Consider the following 25,390-nt stretch of genomic DNA (forward strand, 5'->3'; position numbering starts at 1 on the left):
AATGTAGTATGATGTGCAAATGCATCCAAAATTAATGTCCCTCAAGTGCTAAAAAAAATAGTCAGCAAATTTTTCAGACAGTGAACAATGCTGTAAGATTTCTAGAGATGTGACAGAATTGAATTTAATAAATATACAAATAAAATGGTAGAATTTTTTTTTTTGGGGGGGGGGGAATCCAAAATCTCACCAAATCTTATTGTTTCTTAATCTTATAAAAATTTTTGAAGACAATACAGAGCTCGTGAGATTTTTTGACTTCAAAAAGTTCTGGCCAATGCTTATTAATTAGAATGGCAGGGGGGAGGCATTCACAATGGTAGTTATGAGTACTGTACTGTATTTATATAATTAAATACAATAATATTGTCATAGAAAGAGATCAGAAAGAAGGCAGCACTGAAAACAATTAGTAGAAAATGGAAATAATTTAAAGCCACACAGTTCATATATGAATGTTATCAGTTTAAATGAGACAAAAAGGAAGAACAAAAGAATCTGTGTGATTGATTTTCTGCTCTTAAAAACTACTTATAGAAGTAATAAGGCATCTAATCCACTCTAGCCTTTTTCCTCTATAAAGATGGGTTGCTATCTGGCCTTCTCCAATGAAGGATTACATAAAGAATGATATTTTCCACATACATATAGACAATGAGTAAGATTTCACATCATAATTTCAGTTCTTCAGAATTTCCTTCATCCTTTATTGATCACAGAATGTCAATTAAATAACATAAACATCTGTTCTTGATTCTTAATGTTAACTGTGCCTTTTTCCCTCCTCCCCATATCTGCACATCCAGATATGTACCTCCTAAGGTTCCAGGGTATAGAAAGTACAGTGATCTGGCAGGTTCTTGCTCTCCAAACTCAGCTGTCTGTATTTCTCAGTTCCAAATGAATACGGCAGCTGAGCTAAAGCAGCAGTAAGAACTGACTTCTGGAAAGGTGGCATCAAGAAAGAAAAAATGCAGCTGTTCTCCAGAATTCACTCCATCTTATAGCAAGATGCTTTCAGCATTTTCCATCCCAGCACTCTGAAAACCTTTGCAGTTTATCTAATGATGGTCTTCTGCCAGCAGAATTCCCATTCCCTGCAGCTTCCCCCCACACCTCCAAATTTGTTATGGAATATTAAAGAACCTTCTGGAACATTTGGGGGCAAAAAGTGGAGAGGAAAGGAAACTCCCGTTGCCGCTTGTGTAACACTGGATTTCAATGCTTCAGCCTCACATGCTTTTGGCCTGAACAACGGGAATGAAGCTACACTCAAAAGTCATCATCGTCGCATATATCCAAGTAGACATCAAAGGCCTCACGGTTGCAATTTCCATCAGGAGTGAAGACATACTTATGGAAAGTACCATCCACACAGATAGCTGTAAGAGTAGGAAACAGAACTGGATGTGGGTGAGAGATCAAGAATGGGATTCAGGAGAACTCGATGCATGAGGAGATGGCGGGGAATCTACAATGATGCCATTAATAAATATAAGGAAACCAAAACAGGAGAGGGAGGGAGGGGGTCCTTAACCTAAATACTCAATGGAAGAATTGGCCTGGGTCAAGGTTGTATGTGACACACTTCAAGAGGCCCACCACATCTACTGCCTCTTGTCAAGGCCACTCACCAATGACTGAATTGACGTTCTTGGAGGTGTTCCTCCCAAAAGCGCAGATGCAGGCAGACTCCGCTGGCACAGTGAAACTGGCCAAGCTCCACTGAGAATCCACATACTGACCTATCATGGGCCCAACCTTTCCCACACGGGCCAATCTGTGAGAGAGCAGGAGAAAGAACGGGATTAAGGTACTACGGGTGAGCATCTTTCATATACCTAGTCATCCTCCCTGCCCCCCAACCCCCCGTCCCCCGCCACCTACGCTGAGCGGCGGTTTAATCGGGTGTCCTTCAAGGCAAAGATATGGACAGTCCCTTTGTCACTGGACGCACAGAGAAATGAAGAGTCGTGGCTGAAGTTAATGCTGTGGGGAAGAAAGAAGTTTCATCTCACGATTCAAGGTTCCTTCCTATGATTGTGTATCTATAGTAACAAAGGCCTTATTTTCAGTCATCTTGTCTCTTACTCCTGAAGAGGAGCCTGGTGAAATATCTCTCTTGACTGAGCCACCTCTTTCCAGCAATAATTGGGAATGCAATTCCCATAATTCCTAGCCTTCCTGGCTACGGGGTAGGAGTTATGGACATCATTATGGAGATGTCCCATCACAATCGATTAAAACCATGGTGGTTTACATAGTAGAAAACAAAACATTCACAAAGCAACCATGTAACAGCAAAATGAGAACAAAATAACAAAAGAAAAGATGGTCTCGCACAGGTCAAAAAGGTCTTGTGAGCTCTGTCTTCAACATCTTCCAGAATGTCCTTGCAGCCCCAATTCTGGTTGAGCTCGGTTGATCTGTTATTAGTTTAGCAGTTCCTAAAACTGTTAAGATTATTACACAGCCACACCACTGGGGCCTCTGAAAGCACAACCAGACCTTGGATATGATCATCTCACTTGACACCCAGAACCCCTAAGGAAGGGTCGATATTGGAATGGGCCACGAGGTTGCCAATTTTACTACCATCTGAGATGAACCCTCTGAGAAACACATTAACAAGGAATGGGAGTGGCACCTGTTCATAGGGTTGTCAAACTTGGACCAAGCCGCTTGGATCTTGCCATGCTGTGCAATGTTTCACTTGCTCAGCTTGCATCACTTGTTACACGATAAGAGGGCAGGTTCCCTTACTTGCCTGCAGACTACTGGAGATGTACTGCTTTTTAGCTAGCAGGACAAACCAGTCTCTCTTGCAAAGACCTTGTGACCGGCAGTATTTGCACTTCCAGTAATAGTGCATTGATTGATGGATCGATTGATTTGATCTGCATGGGGCTTCCGCTTGACAAGTCACTCTCTGTTGTTAAACAACAAGCTTACAACAATGATACAAACAGCGAACTTGCTTGGTGCAGCACACATGTCTCCATCAATTGCCCTCTAAAAATAGGCTCACCTATCTTCCTGCCCAGTACTTGGGCAAAAGATAAATATTGAAACTTAAGAAGCAGGAAAGTTTGTAACTTGAGCCAGAAGCATTTTGTTCATTTTTCCATGCACAAAATAAAAATAGCGATCTCTATAATAATGTGGCTTGATCAGATCTTACCTTTTCAATTCAAAACTATTCTCAAAAGTTACTAATATTCATCCTAATTCCTTGGTGCCATTATCTGCCTCTGCTGCAATACCCCTGTGAGGTATTTGCCTCAGTTAGAAGTCTCATTATATAGGGCCTGGTTTTTCCCAAGAAGTAACATTAACAAGACTATCAGTTTCTAACCCCCAAGCCTGTAAATAATTCAACAATGCTGCTCATTTCCCTGTCTATTCTTTCATTTGTCTCCAGCAGTTGCGATTTAACAGAATATTATTTATTTCTCCACAGCAGGCCTGCACCAATTTCTGCCAGTGTGGTTTTTTTAAAGTAGTAAATTTACAGCCTCTGCCACTGCCCACCCCCAAAAAACATGCCACTAAACGCTTCCAGGCCTCACCACTGTCAGTTCCAGAAGTTCCACTAGCAGAACACCTGATCAGTAAAGGTAAAGGTTCCCCTCGCATATATGTGCTAGTCGCTCCCGACTCTAGGGGGCAGTGCTCATCTCTGTTTCAAAGCCGAAGAGCCAGTGCTGTCCGAAGACATCTCTGTGGTCATGTGGCCGGCATGACTAAATGCCAAAGGCGCACAGAATGCTGTTACCTTCCCACCAAAGGTGGTTCCTATTTTTCTGCTTGCATTTTCACATGCATGTCGAATTGCTAGGCTGGCAGAAGCTGGGACACGAAACGGGAGCTCACTCCGTTACGTGGCGCTAGGGATTCGAACCGCTGAACTGCTGACCTTTCTGGTTGAGAAGCTCAGCGTCTTAGCCACTGAGCCACTGCATCCCTCGCTGATCAGTAGTCCAGGTATTTCTTTCCAACCCATAAGGATTTTTAATTTATCTATGTGGCCCTTTTGATAGATTTTTCAGACCTGCTCTCTGGTGTGGATGGGTGGAGATTGAAGCAAGAGCTCAATGGAGGAATAGAATCTGAGATGCAATGTAGCCGTTCTAAGTAGCCTAGCCCAGGGAAAGGCAGAGCTGGGCACAGTTTGGAAGGGAGGGCCTGTGTGACGGGAGGACAGAGGGAGTTCTCACCAGTACAAAGTTGCTGGATCAGTCCCTCTCCTGAGCTCTACTAGTTTCTCTTTGGTCTGTGTGTCAAAGAGGCGGATGAGGGTCCCTTTCTTTGAGGCAGAGGCCACAACAGTGCCCTGCTGGTTGAGGGAGATACAGGCGATCTCGCTCTGATGAGCATTGATGGTGAATGGGGCGGACGAGGTTCCAGGCTTGGTGCTTGAAAGATCCTAAGGGGAAGACAAATCATCCTTAAGAACAAATAAACCAGAGTTGAGTTTAATCTCAACAGAATGGTTTGCAAAAACATGCCACATATTCCCTTCAGTCCAGGGCAGCCAATGACCATCCCTCACTAGCCATAGCTCATGTGCAAACCAAAAATAGAAAAGCAAATTCTGAAGGGGAGTCCGATTCTGGTTTGCACAAAAAGCATCTTATCAATTTGGGAAATTAAAGTCAGACCACATTAAAAGATGAAGAGGACCGTGCAAATCAGAGACTGCTTAAAATAAAACACCTGAATCAGACTTTGCTCACTATTTGCAACTGTATGTCTGTTTCATTTTCTACAATGAAATAAATTATGTATTTAGAAAAATAATATCTTCTAAGACAGCGATGGCGAACCTTTTTTGGCTCATGTGCCATAAGTGGGGGGAGCCCAGGGGGGTCGTGTGCGGGCGTGCCACACCCACAATGCAATGTGTGACCCCCCAGTGCGCATGTGTGCACTACAGGCGCTCCCCACATTTTTACATGCTTTTTTCGCCCTCCCCAGGCTCCAGAGCCTTTATAGGAGCCTCCCCCGTCCCCCCGGACGCCCTCCGGAGGCTCCAGGGAAACCTCCGGACGGTCCCTGAAGCCTTCGGAGCGCTCAAAACGATCCTCCGAGCAAACAGGACTTCCGGTTTGCTCGGAGGGTCATTTTGAGCTTTCTGAAGGCTTTAGGGAAGCTCATGAAGCCTCCGGAGGGCCTCCAGGGGGGCGGGGGAGGCTCCTTTCGCCCTCCCCAGGCTCCTATAAAGCCTCTGGGGCCTGGGGAGGGCAGAAAATGGCTTTAAAAAAGGGTGAACTCAGCTGGCCAGCGCTCACATGCGCGCTGGCCAGCTGACAGGGCAGCGCCTTGCGTGCCCTGACAAATGGCTCCGCGTGCCACCCGTGGCACGCGTGCCATAGGTTCGCCATCACTGCTCTAAGAGCACAACAGAAAAAACAATATTAAAAAATTAGAAATGATGGCACAAAGTTGGTAAACTACAAGCAAATATGGAAGGAAGTCAAGGATAAAGAATCCTTAAATTTTGTTTCAAGAGCATGTGTTTCTTTCTTGCTAGTATGGGAATGAAATCCATACCCAAAGCCCCTTCCCCCATATAAAATCAGAACTAATATCCCAATATACAAGAAAAAAAAACCTCTGGTAACTAACATTTCAAAAGCCTGGAAGAGCAATCGAGTCTTAACCTGGCAATTAGAAGAAAATGAAATATGATCCAAGTCTTTAGCAACTTCTAATCTTTCTCATGCTAAATGAAAGCAAAAGAGCCCGTCTGACAATCAAGTTGAAACTGGCTATATGAAATGTCTGGGAAGGCAACCCAGGAGACTCCAGCTTCTTTTTGTTTTTAGTGAAAGCCTCAAACAAGCCTAATAATGGAGGAGGGGCTTAGAGAAGCTGCCCTGTCTGAGTGTGTGTACTGCAATCTTGGGTCTGGAGTAAACATGACTAAGCCATTCTAAGCTAAGCTAATATGACTAAGTAAAAAAAAAAAATCAATCCCTGGCATTGCTCTTTGCCCCATTTTACACAATCAACCAACACAGGTGACTCATTTGATTTCTATATACAGGTAGTCCTCATCTTATGGCTGTCCATTTAACAACAGTTCAAAGTTACAATGGCCTCAGAAAAAAAAAAGACTTACAGTATAATCTATCCTTGAAGTTATGACCACTGCACCACCCCTGCAGTCACATGATCACAATTTGGGCGCTTGACAACCAGTTTGCGTTGACAACAGTTGCAATGCCTTTTGGTTATGTGGTCATGATTTGTTACCTTCCAACGAACAAAGTCAATCCGGGGGAGGCCTGATTTGCTTAACGGCTATGGGATTCATGGAATAGTACATGAGTTACTTAATGACTATGTTAAAATGGTGGTAAAATTTGATCTAGTAATGTGATAGCTCACTTAACAACCACATTGCTTAGGGGCCCCCAAAATTCCGAGTCCCAATTGTGGTTTTAAATCAAGCGCTACCTGTACAGGTCACTTTGTGTGATAAATAGCAGAAGATTCTGAAGTATTTCAGAATCCGATGTGGTTATTATACCTGCCTATGAAGAAATATTGTCATTTTCACTAGCTTACATGAGATTAAATTGTCTCCCTTTCGTATTAGCCATGGTAAAATTTATTAAGATTTCCTCGTGTCTATCCTGTCATCTCCCTCACCCTACCACATAACACTCACCACAAGCTGTAAGCTGCCACATTTATGCCCAGGGAAAACCAGGAGCTGTTTTTCCAAACTGGGGCAGAGATCGCAAAGCCCTGAGGTGAGAGATAGAGAAAAAAAACAGAGAGGCATCTGTCAGAGTTGGACATTGATGCAATAGGAAGGAGCAGCGGGTCCTTCATTTTTTTAATTAAAGGAAAACAGGAGTAAAATGAGGGAATCACTAAGTGAGTGAGGTTAATTTTACCTTTGGGGTTTTCTCTGGTGTCAAACTCAAAGAGCTTAGTGGGGTTGTCAGGGAAAGAGTACACATAGATTCGATTCCGCAGCACAATTATTATTCTGCAAAGATAATACAGGGACATGCAATTATAATACAGGAATACAGGTAGCTCTTGATGCACAACTACAATTGGGACTGGAATCTTGATCTGGTCATTGAGCGACCCAGTTGTGAAGCGAGATGTCACATGATTGCAATCAAGGCACTTCCTTGTGGTTATTAATCTCAGGGGTCACTGAAAAGATGTAATCCCAGGTAAGGAGCACGGGGTACCTCAGAGGGGTGGGCGAGGCCATGGGATGCCAAACATAGGGTATGTCTGAGTCAGGGTGTAGGTGGGTGATGATGACTACTGTCTCTGCTCAGAGGTTGAAACTCCTGCTTCGATTTTGGTAGGGAGGGTTTTCAGCTGTGGAGCAGAGAGACTTGTCCACAGCATCCCAATAACTTGTGCACAATCTCTGACAGCCCCCCCCCCCCAGGCATTCCCCACCCTCTTGAGACACTCCAGGCTCCTTGCTTCTTCTTCACTATGCTTGAATTTTGGCAGGAAGGATTTTCAGCTCTGGAGCAGAAAGGCTTGTCTGCATCACCACTACCTCCAACCTGTGCAGAGCCTGTGCTAAGCCTTCCGGGGTCTCCCCTACTCACATGAGGCTCCTGTGGTCCTTACCTTACTACACTTCCCCTTCACTCTGCTTGGATTTTCAGTCCCTGAGCAGAGAGACAAGTCTCTGCACTCCAGAGCTGAATTTCTTCCCTGCCAAAATCCAAGCAGAGCGGAGACATAGTGCAATAAAATAAGGAGCATTGGGGGGGGGGGGGGTGTAGAGGAAGCACAGGGTTAACAGAATTCAAGCTGCTGGGTATTGGATGTAATCTGTGGCTATGTAGAGATTCTAGGCTGATTCCTCTTTTGACTCTGTCCCAAGATCTGCTACTTCTTCTTCTACATCACCATTCTAGTATTATACAAATGTATTAAGGATATATTGCTGCAGAGGCAATTTTATTTATTTATTACATCTATATGCCACCTATCTTGCCTAGAGGCAACTTTAAGCAGCTTTCAAAGGGTAAAAAACAAGGCAAAATATTAAATTAGAATTGTATATCTTTACAAATTTATATTTGCTTCCAACTAATGGATCAATATGAGAATCTTTGATACAAGAATATAAATTGATACACATTCAAATGTTCTAATTACTTTTTTTCTGCTTCAATCAGTGATGCCAGTACAGACTTTATTGTAAACGAAGTGCATAGCTATAACTGGACTTTAAATATAATATTGGAACAAGTGGTATGTATTGTGGCCATCAAATTCAGATAAGCAAAAGGATATAGCATCCTACCCCTGTTCTGAACCCAGTAAAAAGAGAATGAACTCCAAACATACTTGTCATGTCTCATGCGGACAGCCAATGCTGGTTTGGTGAAGGTGAACTCCAAAACTAATTTGTCTTTGCCTTCTTTCCCTTCACGAGAATCATCCCAGATCAAGACTACAATGGAAGCATGAAGACACAGAAGACATAAATCAACAAGGACATAGAGAAACAGGGAGAAGATATGTCCCTGTTAGGGGATAATCAGAGATTATATTTGTTTGTCTCTGTATCACTGTTAGAGCTGAAATTTACAATTCATGATTCCTTTGCTCTGATTCCACTTCTTCCCTTGAGAATACCTACCTGAGATCTCCGAGAATTTAGGGTTGCCACCTCCTCCTACAATAGCAAGGAGATTAGATCGGTGTAGCATTTCAACCAGCCCTACGCTGCCCACCTGTTCGTGATCTAGTGAAAAAACAAACAAACAAGAAGTACTATTGTAGGACTCATCGCACAGGAGTAGAGATATTCCACAGTCCTGCATTTTTAGCCATCTTTGCTCCTTACCAAGGTGGCCCTTCTCCATAAGAGGTTCCACATTATAGATCCGAACACCTGTCTCCATAGCACAGCAGAAACAGCCTATTATGAGAGAGCATAAATCAACTGTGTGATATATTGGGAAGATCATGACTCACTGGAGTCAAAATGAAGACCATAATCTACTAGTGATATTAGACTACCAGCCCAAGAATCTCTGAAATAAAAAAAAATACATTTCCTAGCAAAAAGAAAGTATATTTCCATCAACAAGGCTATTCTCAAATGCAGGGATTAGAGATCGCCTTATGAGCTGAAAACATCTCAAAACTCTTATTTTGAAGGGCCTATGAATCTACATTACAACCCCCCTAATAAAAGAGTGCCAGACCTCCTGGGGAACACATTCAATAGAATTCAATAACTTACTCTGATCTTGATTGAAGCGCAGGCTATTGACCCCACGTTGCTGAGCCATAAGAGCTTGATGGGACAGCCTCAGTTGAGGCAGGCACACAATATTCCTGGTTCTTTTCCGTTACCCAATAAGGTAGCCATCATGGTGCAGAAGGACAAAATCAACACAGAGATATGATGCCAGTGGAAGGCCAAAGAGCCCAGATGACATTTTGAGTAGGTCCTAAGACTGTAGGAGCTCCCCTCCCTATGCTGTCATCTCAGCTGAAGAGACCAGCCATAAGGGCACCAGGTTGCACAAAAGACACCTTTGTGCCACTCATATCTGTCTCCATTTAACAACTTCCATCTCTGTTCAGTTGTTTCAATGTAACCTCCGTTCTTTCAGTTACCAACCCCGTTGCCACTCTTTCTTCTTGGGCTGACTCCAGGGTTTGTTCTCAGGATCTCTTCTACAGCCCACCAGCAATAAAACGATTCCCTCTCCTAATGGGGGATCTGATCTTATCCAACCCCTCAGTCACCATTTTTTTCTTCCCATTTAAGTGTTCATACCCAAACACTCCTGCAAGGTCTTCTCGAACAACGTACACTTCCCACTTCGGCGAGGTTACAGAGCCACCCGGTCCTCCCCTCTCAAAATTATTCAACTCAGTCTGTCCTAATAGGGGAGATGCCATTGCGGTTTCTTTCCTAAAAATCTGAAGAGGTCCGCCTGAAGTTGCGCCCCCCCCCCCCCGGTCCTCCCTCCGCTTCACCTGGAGGATTCCTTACCTTCCCCCACTTTATTTACATCGACATCAGCTATCCGTGCGGTAAACAACAGCAGGCAGCTGAAAGCTACTTCCGCTAGACCATAGAGACGAGGCAGAGAGCGCTCACGTAAGTTAGGAAGTACTAAAGTCTCGGCGGCCATGTTGGAAACTGGCAGGGAGCCCCGAGCTGTGAACATACGGGGTTTTCTCTCTTGCTACAGGGGAAGCGGCCGGGTGTTTTCAAGGCGGCCATTTTTCAGACTGGTAACACAAGTCGTTCACCTGTTCCGTTGCGGGAATTGACCAGGACTAAAGGGAAAATGTGTTTTATAAAAAGCTTAAATAATGTGGTAAAGTAGTTAAAACGCAGTTAACAACGCTGATCTTCAGAATTACATAAAAAATAAAGGTATGGATAAGGAAGAGAGAAGCACCTATTGCTTCACGGGCCAGATTTATCTCCAGTAAACAAGTGAACAAGCCAAACTGCATCCTTCAGTCCTAGAACAGCTGGCAGTTGCAACTAGCTTAACATATAGATTAGAAACACATTGGACTGACCTTTAACAGTCTTCACCTGGGGGAATCCCAAATCAACCTAAGTTTCCCTTCAGTTTATTTACTTATTTAATAGCAAGGAACCTATAATCCTTTGGAAAGGTAGGCAAGGAGAGAGAAAATTTTTTATTTCTATTAGAGATCCTTTTGTTCCTCAATGCCTTCATCCTATTCTTTCATTGTTTGCAAATGTTTTTATAAAGTTTTGAGATAAGGTAGTAGAAACCAGTAAAACCTAAGAATGCTGGGTTGTTCAACAGTGTTGCAATATCTCAGGTATTTGATTTGTGTTTTTTTTGTTTGCTTTGGAAATTAAAAACCACCTTAGACAGTGCAATTTACTGATCACAGTTTTAGTAACAATCATACAAAGAATAGGCAAAATAAGACTTTACTTATATTATAGCCCAAAAGAGAGTAAACTATCAGCGAAGTCCAAGAAAGCTATTTTACACATAGTAGTTGGGTCTGTATTCATTTTTACACAAGTGGCAGGAAAAATGGACAGTAACTTTACATGACATTTTGAGAGGGAAATGTACACATAAACCTATTCGTTTTAGCAAAATGAGACACCTGCCAAAAGATTATTCATATATATTCATTTCTGATGCTTATTTATGTTTAGGTCTATGATGAAAATAGACACTCCAGGATAATGTAAAATAAGTATTATTCCTTCTTCCACAAATCTTGTCAGTTTCTTCCAACAAAATAACTTTTGCAAACTTCTACACAGTGTAGCAATTCTCTTTTCTGACAACTAATTGCTTCAGGATTTTGTGAATATAAGTTCAATACAAAATGACCATCCTGAAAAAAAATCAGGAAAATACATTGGTTCCAGGTTCCATCCTTGAATGCTTAGAGAATTTTAGTTGAAGAGCAAGTTATTTCTTACATACATTTTACCAGCCTTCATCCCAAATTTTCCGATGACACAAATTGCAGTAGCTATTCTCTAGAAAAGAACTTAAGAGGTTGAAACTCCACCTTCCAAAAAAATAATTTAAAATGGAAGTCCATGAACCACTCGTTTCTAAATCAGAAATCTTTGTGCTAGGGGTGGCTTCATTTTCAGTCCTCTAGATCCAGAGTTGACCAGCAACTGTTTGATTATGCCACATAGTGCCTTTACGAGATCACTCGTCTTTGGCAGTTCCGGAGCATCATTGATTCAGAGATCTCTACGTGTCACTAGCCAAAAGTAACAGAACATCTAACACCTTCATTAGAAAAAAAAAAAACCCCAGCCAAATAACTGAATATGAATCATGGATTGCTGTGCATATGAAGGCTGCTTGTGGTGTGGTCTGTCATGCTTAATACTTCCAACACCACTCCATTGAGATGCCACATTACAGACTGGGCTCGTTATTTTGAACCCCAGAAAAGAAATTCCTCTGTTCTGTAGATGTTCTTTTTTTGGGGAGGAGCGGTAGATCTCAATCATCCTCAAAGCGACCAACATAGTGACAGATGGCATCATAATCCAGAGTCAGAAGCTTTTCCTCATCCTGTTGTAGCTGCACCACTGCACAATTCTGTCCCTTGTCTCGACGCAGAATGCGGCCCATCTAATTTAAGAGTGACAAAGCAGGAATGTGGTTAGTGTTTCTTTTTCTGGGGAAAAAAAATACATCTGAGAATACCAGGTGTGAGCAAGCTGGGGAGCTCCAAATAGTGTGTTATTCCAGTGATCAACAACCCTTACAAGTAGTAAGCATAACTCAATTTCATGTAATGTTGCAGTGCCAAAAAAAAAAAAAATGCTCCAAACCTTATTAAATGTGTGTTCTCACATACGATTTGCTGCATTTTAGTTTACTTTGTAATTGTTTCAAAAAATACATATAAGTACCGTATTTTTCGGAATGTAAGACACTCTGAAGTATAAGATGTACCTAGATTTGGGGCCAGCTCCCTCCTCTGCTCTTCTATACAAAAATAAAAAAGGGAGATAATTCTCTATGCACAATTTGGAGAGTCCAATCTATTTGACCTAGAACTGAGGAGATCCCCAAAATTAGTCCTAACGGGCAGACTGAGTTTTTAAACTGATCTCAATGAGGCAAAGGGAGGGTCAAAGAAAAATCTACTCAGTCCTAGGGCAGATAGACTGTGTTAACCCATGCTTGGACTCTCCAAGCAGCGCACAGGAGAATAGCCAGGTTCCATCTCACTGGATTAGTGACTTACCCTTCCAACATGCTCCCCCAGTACCACCATAACCCAGTCTGAATCATTCCGAGGAATTACAGTCTCCAGCATAGACTCATGGATACCTGTAAAAGAGGTCAAGGCAAGAACCTGAAGTCAGTAATACTACTACCTGGAATATCACTCTTCCATTATCTACCTGAAAAATCATGTAAAAGAGAATGTTTGAAACCTAGTGTCTCTAACTTTAAGTGAAACTGGGAACCAGGCTATCACATGGGTTTCTTCTTATCCTACTTTGGATTGGACCTTAAGCAGCACTTACAAAATGGCTCTCACACCATTTTCTTCCCAATTATCCAGGTAGTAGATTGATTGAAAGTTTTGGGCCAGTTTTTGATTGATGCTCCAAACTAAAGCCAGACTTTCAGTGGTAATGTAAAGCCTTTTGTGCTGAAAACTGAATGTACGGATGCCTTTGAACTGCGGTGGCATAAATTATGGCGTATACTATAGCCAGCCAGAGCAACCAACGGAGAAGTGCTGAATCGTATAAAACCAGAAACATCACTAGAAGCCAAAATTACAAGACTGTGTCTGATTAACTCTGGCCATGTCATGAATGCAAATTCATTGGAGAAGTCATTGATGCTAGGAATGGTAAGTGGAACAAGAAGAAAGGGCAAGCAATTTGCCCAGGAATGGAAGAGCGATCAAATACCAATGGATAGGGCAGTAATAAATAAAATTAATGAATGCGCAGAATCGGATAGACTAACAAAATTAATTAAAGGAAAAAAGGACTCAGAATTCTATAACTCGTGGAAGAGGTGGTACAATTGGGTACGGGAATGACCGAATAATAACAACTGAAGCAATAATATATGTTTAAATCAGATACTGGTAAATAATATTAATCAGAAATTAAAGGACGAATAAGAATTGATGATGTAGGTACGCTGACTAGATGGGCTGCATATAGTGTAAATGTTGGTGCTAAATATTAGGCCTATTATTAGGACGGTAATGTCAAGTTTAGTTATTTAAACGTTATGATTTCTTGCGCTGTGACGGCAATATGTTTGAAATTATGTTTGTATGATTTTATTTTTATAAGAATAAATAAAAAATTAATTAAAAAAAGAAGAAGAAAGGGCAAGCAAAGAACTTTCTGGCTTGATGCCCTCAGAGATGATACAAAGATGAACAATTGATAGAAATGTGCTTGACAGGGTTGCATGAAGAGCACTTGCTTATACAATCACCAAGAGTTGGACCCAACTGATTATATATGTTCTGCCTTCATCTGCTATGTTTTTTTAAAAAAGTGTTCAGGATTAGGTGCTGCAGTTTCTAATCTGACAGATCAACTGAATTTTTTTTGGGGGGGGGAGGGGGGATTTTAGTTCCATAACAGAAACTGTTAATCAGGGGAGACTATAAAATAATCTCCACAGCTGGAACCAAAAAAAACCTAGATAGTAAAGTAATTCTGCTACCAGTAGCAAGCATTATAGAAATAAAAACATTGCAAATGCCCCCATTTCTATCGGTATCTCAAAAAAGCAGATATGCTGAAATTCTGCTAACAGTACATTTCAAAAATGAATTGGCTTAATTTGGCAAACTGCAGATAATCTGCAGTCCTATTAAATGAAAGAAAATCTTGTTTAAAGTATTATGTATTGAACATCTCTTTAAATATGAATACCCGTATCTCCAGATACCAATATATAGTGTTCTTTATTATAAGATTTCAAAATCAAAGAGTAATCTTTATCTATAAAAGTATTAAAACGAACTGTTAAAAGCAGGACAAGAACTTTTAAGTGTTTTGAGAGCATAGGCAGAGAAGCAAAAGTAAAAGACAAAAGCACCATCAACCGTCTCTGAGAAAAAGGTAGTTCAGAAAAGAGTAGACGACCTTAGCATTTGGGCAGGCTGACATGAGTCTTTCAGAAACTTGGGTTCCCAAATCACAAATGTCCTCCTTAGAAGCACTGACTAGAACTTCTGCTCCAAAGTTGGACACTTGTCTTCCTAACCAGCAGGTTAAGATGCTGTTCCAAAAAATCAATGGTCAAGTCTTGACTCTCAGACTTTAAGCAGCAGCACTAATACACTCACCATCCAGAATTTGTCCCTCGGCTATTCGGCAAACACAGGTGTCTGGCTTGAGGACATCTTCAATTACCATCTGGAGACAAAAAACAACAACACAGGATTTCATACCTTCTGTGTCCTAACAATGGGGTCAGCTTATGTATTTATAACAGTTTTTGCCTGGAACTGGCCCTCAGCTGCAAGCACTCCCACCAGTTTTAGATCTGCCTTCACTAATTTGGTGTTCTCCAGATGCAATGGGACTACAACACCCAAAGTTCCTAGGAAGCAACCATGCTGGATGGAAATTCTAGGGACCCAGCACATCTGGAAGATGCCAATTGGGTCAGTTGGTTTGTTGGCACAGCAATTTATCCTTTTCTTCACCCACACTGTAAAAAATAATTACAACTCTAAAAAATTAGATGTATAATTTGTACACGCTAGGTTCAGATAGCAATACTGTATTAATGATGAGAAGCAGGTTTCGGCAAGTACCTTGGTATTATAATATTTTCCCCCTTTGTAGAGCTTATCTATAAAACGGACTCGCAGATCTTGGCGCAACCAGTGAGCAGCTCTGGAAGAGGAACTGTCCCCAGACTTACTCTGCTTCCCAGTATGGTTCTCTCTGTGGGCACAAGAGAAATTATTGAAGAATTATTAGTTGAAAAAGGTCTCTTAGGCAATCACCTAAACCCTACTTAGTGCAAGTATTCAGATTAAAGCAAGATGAATATATACAATTAGATGGCTATCTGGTCCCTGCTTGTATGCATCCCATAAAGGGAAGACCACCATTCCTTTGGGCCAAAGGTTCCCCTGTCAAGCTGTCTGTACTTGTCAGGATGTTTTTCTAATGTTCACTGAGAACCTGCCTTCTTATAATTTACATTCATTATTTTCTGTCTAGAGAGAGAGAGAAATAGGTCTTTGATACCTTCTGTGTAATGTCTTTCCAGGGCTTTGAAGAGGGCTACCTTATTTCCCTCGTCATTTTTTTCTTGAAGTCCAAAGAAACCCAAATCTTTCCATTCTTCATACAGCTTAGTTTCTGCTCCCCTGATCATCCATCTTATCTTTTTCTGAAATTGTTTAAATTTTTCTGGATTCTTTTTGAAGTGTGATGTCCAGAAGTGACCTGATCTGACCTTCCTTTAAATACTCAGTGGCTGTTTCATCCATAGGGCTTGAGCTCCAATGATACAAATTATCTTCCATGTCATTCCCTGGACTTTTTCTCCATTTAACTATCTTCCCTAGAGATCACTGCTTGCAGAGGTGGGTTGCTCCCGGTGCGGGCGAACCAGTAGTAGCAGCGGCGGGAGGCTCCACGCACCTGCCCGGACGCTTCTGGCATGCACAAAAGCATTGCGTGCACGGGAGCACACCTGAACCGCTAGTAAAAAAATTGGCAACCCACTACTGACTGCTTCCAATGTCCATTAGTCCAGTAGGAAATGATAAATCCTACTAACTTCTTATTAGCTGAAGTGGGACCATTTGCTTCTCCAACACTTTGGCTTTTTTTGCTATGAGATAGGACGATTAGCATGTCCTAAGTACCGTGTTTCCCCGAAAATACGACAGGGTCTTATTTTCTTTTTACTTACAAAATATGGCCTTGGGCTTATTATAGGGGAGGGCTTATTGTTTTGGGGTTGCCGGGCGGCTGCTCCCTTGCGAACTGGCTCCCGAAGAGCCAGGCACAGGAGAGCGGGCAGAGGGCCACATGGCTTGGCGCCTTAGTGATAACCCCCTAGGTCAGTGAATGACACTCTGCCGGGCTGGAGAGAGGGTTTTCCGGGCGGTTGCTCGTGAGCTTGGTCACCCCATGGCTGCTTCGCCCCTGAGGCTGTGCCCGGCTCTTCGGGAGCCAGTTTGCAAGGGAGCAGCCGCCCGGGGGTTTTCCAGGGGGTTTATTTTCGGGGGTGGGCTTATATTTTTGCCCACGTGAAAAATGTGGCAAGGCTTTAGTTTCAGGACAGGTCGTATTTTCAGGGAAACACAGTGCTACAGCTTACAATTGCAGATTTGTGTCTATTTACTTTCACATTTGCTTCTCAGGACACCACCTGTTGAAAAACCACCTGTGTTTTTGGTTCCCTTTTTATGCTCTCAAGTTAACCGAGCCAAAACTCTAGCCTTAAGGCTTCCCATTTGAACTGGTTTCTTGATAATTTCCCATTTGCTCACTCACGAGATCTAAGTATGCCAACTTACACTGAATCGAAAACAGAAATAGTGGGATAAGATGACATCAAATGGGATTTGATTACAACGATTAGAAACACACATTTTGGAGTCAGCACTGTAATCTCCAAAGAACAGGCACTCTTGCACTAATATACATTAGATTCTAAAATAATTGTATAAGCCAAGTGAGGTCTTTTCTCATTTATCCCTTCCCCACCGTTGGAAGCTGTACTCTGGCAAATGCTTGATCCAACCACCTGCAACCACATAGCTACAGGTTTTAAAATAGCTCCCAGCACTTGCAAGAGCAGAACACATTTACCTATCTGAATCCGCTGGGTGCTTCCTTTTTTTGTCCCTGCTCTCGTTTTTTCCTTTGGAGGCCCTGTTATCAGAGCTGTCCTTGGCTCCATTTCTTTCTTCCTCCTCCTTCTCTTTATGAGCTTTGCTGAGGCGACCTATACTGGGGAAAAGCAAATAGTTGAGAGAATAACCCATGTGGGGAACAGATATTTATAGCAGATTTTTATCCCAAGTTCTGCAATCAAGATGACTTGGCTTTTATATTGACAAGGAGGACCACTATGATAGGACAGGTAGTATTAGTACTTAGCATCCCCAAAGAGCATATGTCTATGTGGGAGCAATGGGGAAATCTACTGTAACTTACTTAAGTCTTTAGCCAGTTTATCGTATTCTTTCTGGGTAACAGGCTGTACTCCATGTTGACTCACAGTGACCACTTTGCTGCCAATTGCCAGTTTCACCATGACACGGGCATTATCTCCATCAACACCTTCAATCTACAAAAGACACACATCAGGGCCCAGTCATTAAGTGAGTGTGGTGGTCTGATCCTTCTAGTGCTAGATTGAGACTAGGAAGCCTTAGATTCAAATCCCCCGTGGAGCCTGGAATTCACTGGGCAAATTCGTATAATTCTCTCCCAATTCAGTCTATCTCACAAGGTCACCACTAGGAGGATAAAACAGTAAACTCCATATTAACTACCGTGAACTCTTTCAACAGAAAAGTAAGTACAATAATACATGAATAAAAAGAAATGCTATGAGATGTGGGTAGCTGATATGACAGATTGCACATAATCTGTGCAATGCCTGCGCTGCAAACTGATTCAAAGCCCTGTTTTATCAGAGCTTCCTCATTTAAAATAAAACTCTCAGTAGCTTGCAAAGCCAAGATTAGGACCAGCCTATGTTTGCACAGCAATTTCACAAGCAAATGAATTGTCATGAAATTAGCATTATACACATTTGGGAATTAAAAATATTTCCCCAGTACTGCCACAGCAAAACTCATCACTAGGACACAGGCAGAGGCTGTCTACCCAAGATAAAAGGGGAGAGGTTGCAGAGAAAACGGGACACCCCTCCATTCCAAAAGAAGAGCAAAGGGACTTATTTCTCAACTTGTGCCCACTTCCCAAATCTTATTTGGAGGGGGGTGTGTGTGTGTGTGCTTCCATTCATATCAGTTCAAAAAAAACAACTAGCTTAAGAAAAGCGTTAGTTTACCTTTCCATACAGCTCCTTATGAGGCCCACTTTCAATGAAGACGGCACCTCCTGGGACCAACCCCAAAGGCTCATCTTTGCTCTTTGAAGGTTCCTCGCCTGGCTTTGGGGGTCGCTGGGATCCTGAAGGTTTCAAGTCCTTAGCTGCTGAGCAATCTGCTCCAAGGCCCAAGCCCTTGGGCCGAAGACGGTTTTCTGCTGGCTTCACATCCCTAAAGTAGGCAACAAAGCAGAACAATGGGATAAAAGGGAAGAAGTGAGGTCACTCCACCTGCAAAAACGCAAAATTATGTTATCTATCAGAAATAGCATAAAAAAGACATGAAAGCACCTGGTTCAAATCTTAGCCCAAGACCTGAAACCTCGAAATGAAGTTCTTATAGAGGAAATATGGGCTTGATAATAATTGAGCATCTCTTCTTACAATGTTAGCAGCTTTTACGCAATTAAAACTTATATGAAATAATGTAATTGAAAGGGTTTGAAATTGATGGAAATAAAACTTATATTGCTGTGCAATTACATGTGGGGTAGACCCAATCCTTTTGTTCCCATGCCCAAAGCATTCCCATTCTGTCAAATAACTTTTCTACAATAAAAAGTTTTAATTCCTTTCCAAAGGCATGTGCATTTCTTTCCCTTGCTTCTATTACAGTCTCATGGAAGATCTTGAGGAATTATGTGATGAAATCAAGGTACACTATGGCTACCATTTTCCTGTGGTTAAATAAAGTGGCCGTTCACTCTATCAAACAAGGAGAATAGACCAGTGTGGCATGATTCATTACAGATAGTCCTCACTTAATGACCACTCATTCAGTGACTGTTCAAAGTTACGGTGGTGCTGAAAAAGTGGGACTTACAACCTATTCTAGTAGTTACGGTTGTTACATTGCTCTGCAGTCCTTCACTGCCAGCTTCCCATAAGAAAGGTCAATGGGAAAGCTGGTAGGAGGTAGGAAATGATGTTACACTTTACAACTATGGAGGAATTGCTTTACAGCCTCAAGAGGAAGTGCCGGAATGGTATCATAAGGCAATGTCCTCATGTGATGCTATGGCCCCAATCATTGTCATTAAATAAGGATGAGCTACCGTATTTTTCGGAGCATAAAACGCAAAGAAAGGGCATGAATAGCCCTTAGGAGGCTTGTAGAGTGCTCGGGGGGGGGGGGGGGCAAAAACCAGCCCATTTTTCATGAAAATGGGCGTTTTTTTGTCAAAAAAAAGGGGGGGGGCATTAGGAAGCTTATAGAGTACTCCTGGCGGCTGGTGGGGCAACGGTGAGCAAAAAATGGGCTGGTTTTTTGCTCATTTCTGCCCTCCGCTGCCCCCAGGAGATCTCTGAAAGCCTCCTACAAGCTATGCACGGCAATTTTAGTGAAGGGGGCGGGGTTTCAGGAGGCAAAAAATGTTGTATTCAGTGTATAAGACGCACCCAGATTTTCAGCCTCTTTTTTGAGGGAAAAAGTTGCGTCTTATACTCTGAAAAATACGGCATATTAACAAATCCATGCTGACTTCTGCCAAAGAGTGCATTCTTGTGTACGTATTCTCAAACCAACTGCCTGATAGGTAAGCCAGACTGACTGATCTGTAATTATCCAAGCACTCTTTCCCCCCTTCCTGAAAATAGGAACATATCTGCTCTTCTCCAGTCCTCTGATACTTCACCTGGCCCTCAGGATACCTCTTTTTCATTCTGAAAAGTTTCCTTGGATGTCAGTGGTAGCAAGTATTATTGCTACAATTAATCTGATAATATTGCTTCCAACAATTCAAGACACTTAATACTCTTAAATTAGTTTTTGACTGAGTTTTTAAAGCATTTCAGTTAGATTACTTTAAAAAATAACCTTACGCATTAATAATGTAATAATAATGAGCATATATGTAAAGAACACTTACTGTTTAAATGTGCGCCCAATGCCTTCTCCTGCCTTCCAGCCCATGCCCTTCAGCATAGCAAGACCATAAGCTTCCACTGGTACCTCTTCATAATCCAACTCAGTTGACTGCCAGAATTAATATATAGAGAGAGAGAAAGAAAAAGAACAAGAATTAAACCAACCAAAGTAGGAATTCTAAGAATTGTGCAGAATAATGCAGTTTTATTCTTACCGATTCTGGGCGCAGGCTGACGTCCACTTTGTCCCCATCTTCAAAGCCATCAGGCACACGGTTTACCATGAGGAGAGGAATTGCAAAGTTGGGATCTACCCTGCTTCCACTTTCCCATTGCTCCTGTGATTTCTTGGATTCTAAACAGCAGTGAACCAAGGCATAAGAGTTAAGTCAAGAAAACTCAGAGTCAAATATTTGTTTCCTAGGTCCAATGGTGGGAAATTAAGAGCTACTGAAATCCAACGTAATCTGGATGTTCATTACAATAGATGTACCAGGAAAGCAGCAATGAAATTATCGGTTTTATCAGGTTGCATACTTCACAGCTCCTGCAACAACCGGATTTTCTGTTTGTGGTTTAGAAGCATTGGTATTAATTTAAATGCATCATCAGCAACTAAAAGAAATTTAGTACAGAATGCAAGCACAAGTTATACAGTGCTATAGTTCAATGGTGTACTTACAAAGAATGCCTCCAGGTGGGGAACTATGGCACTTTTATGACTTGTGGGCTTCAATTTCCAGAATTCCTGAGCCAGCCAGTTAACTCTTCTGAAGCTTAATGTTTAAATTATTTTACTATTAGTGTGTTAATAATCTTTAGTCAATGCTGTATAAACGCCACTATACCCAAATAATATATTATTATTTATTAAATTTATTTGCCACCTGCCCATTTTGTCACGGGACTATTCTGAGCGCTTTACAATCAAAATGTAAAACTATAAAAGAAAATGTAAATGCAACATTAATAAAAATACATATAATTACATATAATTAAAAGATGTGTGGGGAGAACAGGATGCAGGGTGTGTGTGTGTGTGGAGTGTGTGTTAGGTGGGATTGTGCTATTAGTCTAACAATCAATTCCAGTATGGTCCTCCCCATTGGGTCCCCAGGCCGAACTGGCAGCCAAGTCTTCAGGCTCTTACAGAAAGGCAAGAAAGTGGGGGCAGACTTCACCCCAGAAGGCAGGATATTCCAGAGGGCAGGAGCTGTGGCAGAGAATGCTCTTCTCCTGGATCCTGCCAGCCAGAATTCCTTGACCAACGGGATCCACAGCACACTTCCTCTGCCAGCATGAGTGGGGCGGACTGTCCTAGCAAGTAATCACCTCCATTCATGAATCACCATTCAATAGGTGACTTTGAAAGATTTTCTCTCTCTCTCCCCCCCCCCAATTATGCTAATTCATGTTTCTAGTCGATGGGGATGGTGTACATGTTCATGGAAGGGAGGTCCAGGCTAAAACCTTGAGATACTATCTTCTAACAGAGGCCAGAATTAATTTCCAGCAACATCACTGACAAACCATCTATTGATTCCTCCACAGTCTTAAAATTAGCCCATTGGGTTCCTGTAATTATAAACTGGGGGGAAAAAACCCATCTCCTATTCTGTTTTTTACTAGTGGACAAAGTTGCAATTCTGTCCTGTATTCACCTTCAATGAGTTCTTTGACTGCTTGTGCATCAACACCATTAAGCCCATCCTGCTCCTGATGGGTTGCAGAGACCTCAGGCTTCTTCCACTGATTCTTCCGGATCAAGGGAATGACAAGCTCTTTTGGCTGAGGAGCTGGTCGAACACTGCAAGGAAAGAAAGAGTGTCAATAAAAATTGCGATTGGGGTTTTTCTATTCACATACATTGTGGAGAAGTTTCAAGAGGCTAAACTAGTCAAGCACCATCCTCTCACAGAACTATGGTCCTTACTGTATGCTGGGGGTGGATGAGGGTCAGATCTTAAAAAATTACATCAATATGGAGACCAAATTTTTCAAGTAATACTTAATATGTCCATATTAAATATTTAAAATGTACAGTGATTTTGAACATACAGCAAAACCTTTACAAATTGCATTATTTTTCATTGCTTCACATTGCAAGAAGACTTAGGCAACAGGCTCAGCAAGAAAGTACTGTAATGACTACTTTATGTATAAGAATGAATTACTGAAAGAAGAATTACAGTGACAGAGGGAACCTCTACAGCTCCTGTTCCTTTTTTGCCCATCACTACACTTAAAATGTAAAATGAAAGACTGAGCGCCAAAGAATTGAGGCCTTTGAACTATAGTGCTGGAGAAGACTCCTGCAAGTCCCTTGGACTGCAAGGCGATCAAAACGGTCAGTCCTAGAGGAGATCAACCTTGACTGCTCTTTAGAAGGCCAGATCCTGAAGATGAAACTCAAATACTTTGGCCACCTAATGAGAAGGAAGGACTCACTGGAGAAGAGCCTAATGCTGGGAACGATTGAGGGCAAAAGAAGAACGGGGCAACAGATAATGAGGTGGCTGGATGGAGTCACCGAAGCAGTAGGTGTAAGCTTAAATGGACTCCAGAGGATGGTAGGGGACAGGAAGGCCTGAAGGAACGCTGTCCATGGGTCAGACACGACTTCGCAACTAACAACAACACTTAAAATCTCATGTCTACAAAGCTTTTACCTGGCTACAGACATAACCAATCTTTATTGTGATAGGCACAAGTAGATCAATTTTCACAGGTGACTATCAAACATTAATTGATAAACCTGACCTGTTTGGCATGAAAAAGAGGACAAGATGGTCAAAATAAGTAGATGCATTTGATTTGCGTGTGAAATTCACTGGCAGGCACACAGTTTTTGGTAGCAAAAAAGAAACAAGAACCACTTATACTGGATTTGTTGAGATGAAAAGCAATTAGCACCACTGCATTTACAGTAACGTCCTTGTTTCACAGAAGACAAAATATGCCTTTTATTTGTATTATGATTCTTTCACTCCTTTCTCTGTCCTGCACATTACTAAAGGATAGACTGGAGTAATAGGGAATTGATTTTAGGGTGCTCCATTGGCAGGCTATATAACAGGATGCAATCAATCAATCAGAATAGAGCTGGAAGGGATTTTGGAGGTCTTCTAGCCTAACCTCCTGCTCAAGCAGGAGACTCTATACCATTTCAGACAGGTATCCAGTCTTTTCTTAAAAACCTCCAGGGATGAAGCACCTACAACTTCTAAAGGGAAGCTGATCCATTGGTTAATTGTCCTAACTGTTAGGAAGTTTCTCCTTAATTCCAGGTTGCTTCTCTCCTTGATTAGTTTCTATCCATTATTTCTTGCCTTCTGGTGCTTTGGAAAATAAGTTGACCCCCTCTTCTTTGTGGCATCCCCTCAAATACTGGAATACTGCTGTCACGTCACCCCTAGTGCTTCTTTTCTCAAGACTAGCCCAACCCAATTCCTGCAACCATGCTTCCTTCCTGTTTTTGTCTCCTCTTTAATCACCCTAGTTGTTCTTCTCTGCACTTTTTCCAAACTCTCAATACCTTTTTTGTAATGTGGTGACCAAAACTGAATGCAATATTCCAGATGTGGTCTTAACTAAGGATTTATAAAGGGATACTAATACTTCAGGTGATTTTGATTCTTTGCTTCTGTTTATATAATCAAGGATTATATTAGGTTTTTTTGGCTGCTGTCGCACTTACAGGATTCAACAATTAAACTTACAGGATCATTCAGGCAGCATTAACTAATCCTCACTAGAGTAGGGAAACCGTATTTAGCTTACCCTCTTCCAACAACAGCTCACACGACTGAATACTGTACAGATAGTTCTCGACTTACAACAGTTCATTTAGTGACCAAAGTTACACCACTGGAAAAAGTGACATGACCATTTTTCAGTGACCACCTCGGTAGCATCTCCATGATCATGTGATCAAAATTCAGATGCCCGGCAATTGGTTCATTCTTACAACCGTTGCTGTGTCCCGGGGTCATGTGCTCCCCTTTTGCGACCTTCTGCCAAGCAAAGTCAATGCCGAAGCCCGATTCACTTAACAACTGGATTTTTAACTTATTAACTGCAGTAATTCACTTAACAACTGAGGCAAGAAAGGTCGTAAAGGTTCCCCTCACATATATGTGCTAGTCGTTCCTGGCACTAGGGGGCAGTGCTCATCTCCGTTTCAAAGCTGGAGAACCAGTTTTGTCCTAAGACGTCTCTGTGGTCATGTGGCTGGCATGACTCAATGCTGAAGGCGCATGGAATGCTGTTACCTTCCCACCAAAGATGGTCCCTATTTTTCTACTTGCATTTTTACATGCTTTCGAACTGCTCGGTTGGCAGAAGCTGGGACAAGTAACGGGAGCTCACTCTGTTACGTGGTGCTAGGGATTCGAACCACCGACCTTTCTGATCGACAAGCTCAGCATCTTAGCCACTGAGCCACCGCGTGCTTATAAGAAAGGTCGTAAAACAGGGCAAAACTCACTTCACACATACCTCACTTAACCACAGAAATCGTGGGCTCAATAGTGGTTATAAGTCGAGGACTACCTGTATTGTTTTCTAACATGGACCTGAAACAATCCTCCACGAAGCCGCCTCCGCACCACAGATCCGCCTGCTTAATCCCAAAGCGCGCAGCCCCCACCTGCCCCGGCCGAACCTTTGCAATTCTTTCCCTTCAACAGCGGAGAGGAAATCGGGCTCCTGTTTCGCTTCGCCGCCAATCTGCCCGGTTACGTGGAGGAACCGCTTCCGTCCGATGGTTCGGGAAAAACTGAACGAGACCGGAACTGCTGCAGGCTTCTCCCTTCCCTCCGCCATCTTCCACGGGCTGCCTAGGCCCCGCCCCTCTCCCCACCACGTGGCTCCGAGGCATCCTGGGAAACGAAGTCCCGCGTAGAACGTCATCTTCTCCTTCAGCGCTAGGAAACCCGAGA

The 25,390-nt window shown here is 42.3% G+C and overlaps 2 protein-coding genes across 3 annotated transcripts; both read right to left on the reverse strand.

Annotated features, from left to right (window-relative positions):
• Positions 1-417: 417 nt before the first annotated feature.
• WDR45 (WD repeat domain 45) lies at positions 418-10,137 on the reverse strand. Of its 2 annotated transcripts, none has more exons than XM_081932666.1 (11): positions 10,013-10,137; positions 9,251-9,351; positions 8,849-8,923; positions 8,642-8,746; positions 8,347-8,452; positions 6,909-7,003; positions 6,677-6,756; positions 4,218-4,426; positions 1,888-1,989; positions 1,635-1,780; positions 418-1,382 (listed from the first exon to the last, which is right to left on the reverse strand). In XM_081932666.1, the coding sequence occupies exons 2-11, from the start codon at positions 9,297-9,299 to the stop codon at positions 1,273-1,275; spliced, it is 1,077 nt and encodes a 358-aa protein (XP_081788792.1). In that variant the 5' UTR covers positions 9,300-9,351; positions 10,013-10,137; the 3' UTR covers positions 418-1,272. The 2 variants fall into 2 exon arrangements, with proteins under 2 accessions (XP_081788792.1, XP_081788791.1); XM_081932665.1 differs by lacking the exon at positions 10,013-10,137 and adding an exon at positions 9,794-9,989.
• Positions 10,138-10,888: 751 nt separating this feature from the next.
• On the reverse strand, positions 10,889-25,320 carry GPKOW (G-patch domain and KOW motifs). Its single transcript, XM_081944978.1, has 11 exons — positions 25,114-25,320; positions 22,112-22,257; positions 20,666-20,805; positions 20,453-20,559; positions 18,546-18,756; positions 17,681-17,813; positions 17,333-17,468; positions 15,313-15,445; positions 14,839-14,908; positions 12,751-12,836; positions 10,889-12,128 (listed from the first exon to the last, which is right to left on the reverse strand). The coding sequence occupies exons 1-11, from the start codon at positions 25,272-25,274 to the stop codon at positions 11,997-11,999; spliced, it is 1,455 nt and encodes a 484-aa protein (XP_081801104.1). The 5' UTR covers positions 25,275-25,320; the 3' UTR covers positions 10,889-11,996.
• Between the last annotated feature and the right edge of the window lie 70 nt (positions 25,321-25,390).

Source organism: Natrix helvetica, assembly GCF_964273705.1.
Source record: "Natrix helvetica genome assembly, chromosome: 1".
Lineage (NCBI taxonomy): Eukaryota > Metazoa > Chordata > Lepidosauria > Squamata > Natricidae > Natrix > Natrix helvetica.

Bases quoted from the DNA above. Each gene is read 5' to 3' on its own strand.
- WDR45 (XM_081932665.1), bottom strand. From the start codon at position 9,918: ATGGCATCTCCCCTATTAGGACAGACTGAGTTGAATAATTTTGAGAGG. The intron at 8,747-8,848 runs GTAAGGAGCAAA...TTTTTTCACTAG, and splicing joins TATGGAGAAGGGCCACCTTG to ATCACGAACAGGTGGGCAGC. The intron at 4,427-6,676 runs GTGAGTGTTATG...TCTTCCCCTTAG, and splicing joins GTGGCAGCTTACAGCTTGTG to GATCTTTCAAGCACCAAGCC.
- GPKOW (XM_081944978.1), bottom strand. From the start codon at position 25,274: ATGGCGGAGGGAAGGGAGAAGCCTGCAGCAGTTCCGGTCTCGTTCAGT. The intron at 18,757-20,452 runs GTAAGTGTTCTT...TGCCTACTTTAG, and splicing joins ATTGGGCGCACATTTAAACA to GGATGTGAAGCCAGCAGAAA. The intron at 17,469-17,680 runs GTAAGTTACAGT...TCCCCAGTATAG, and splicing joins TAAACTGGCTAAAGACTTAA to GTCGCCTCAGCAAAGCTCAT.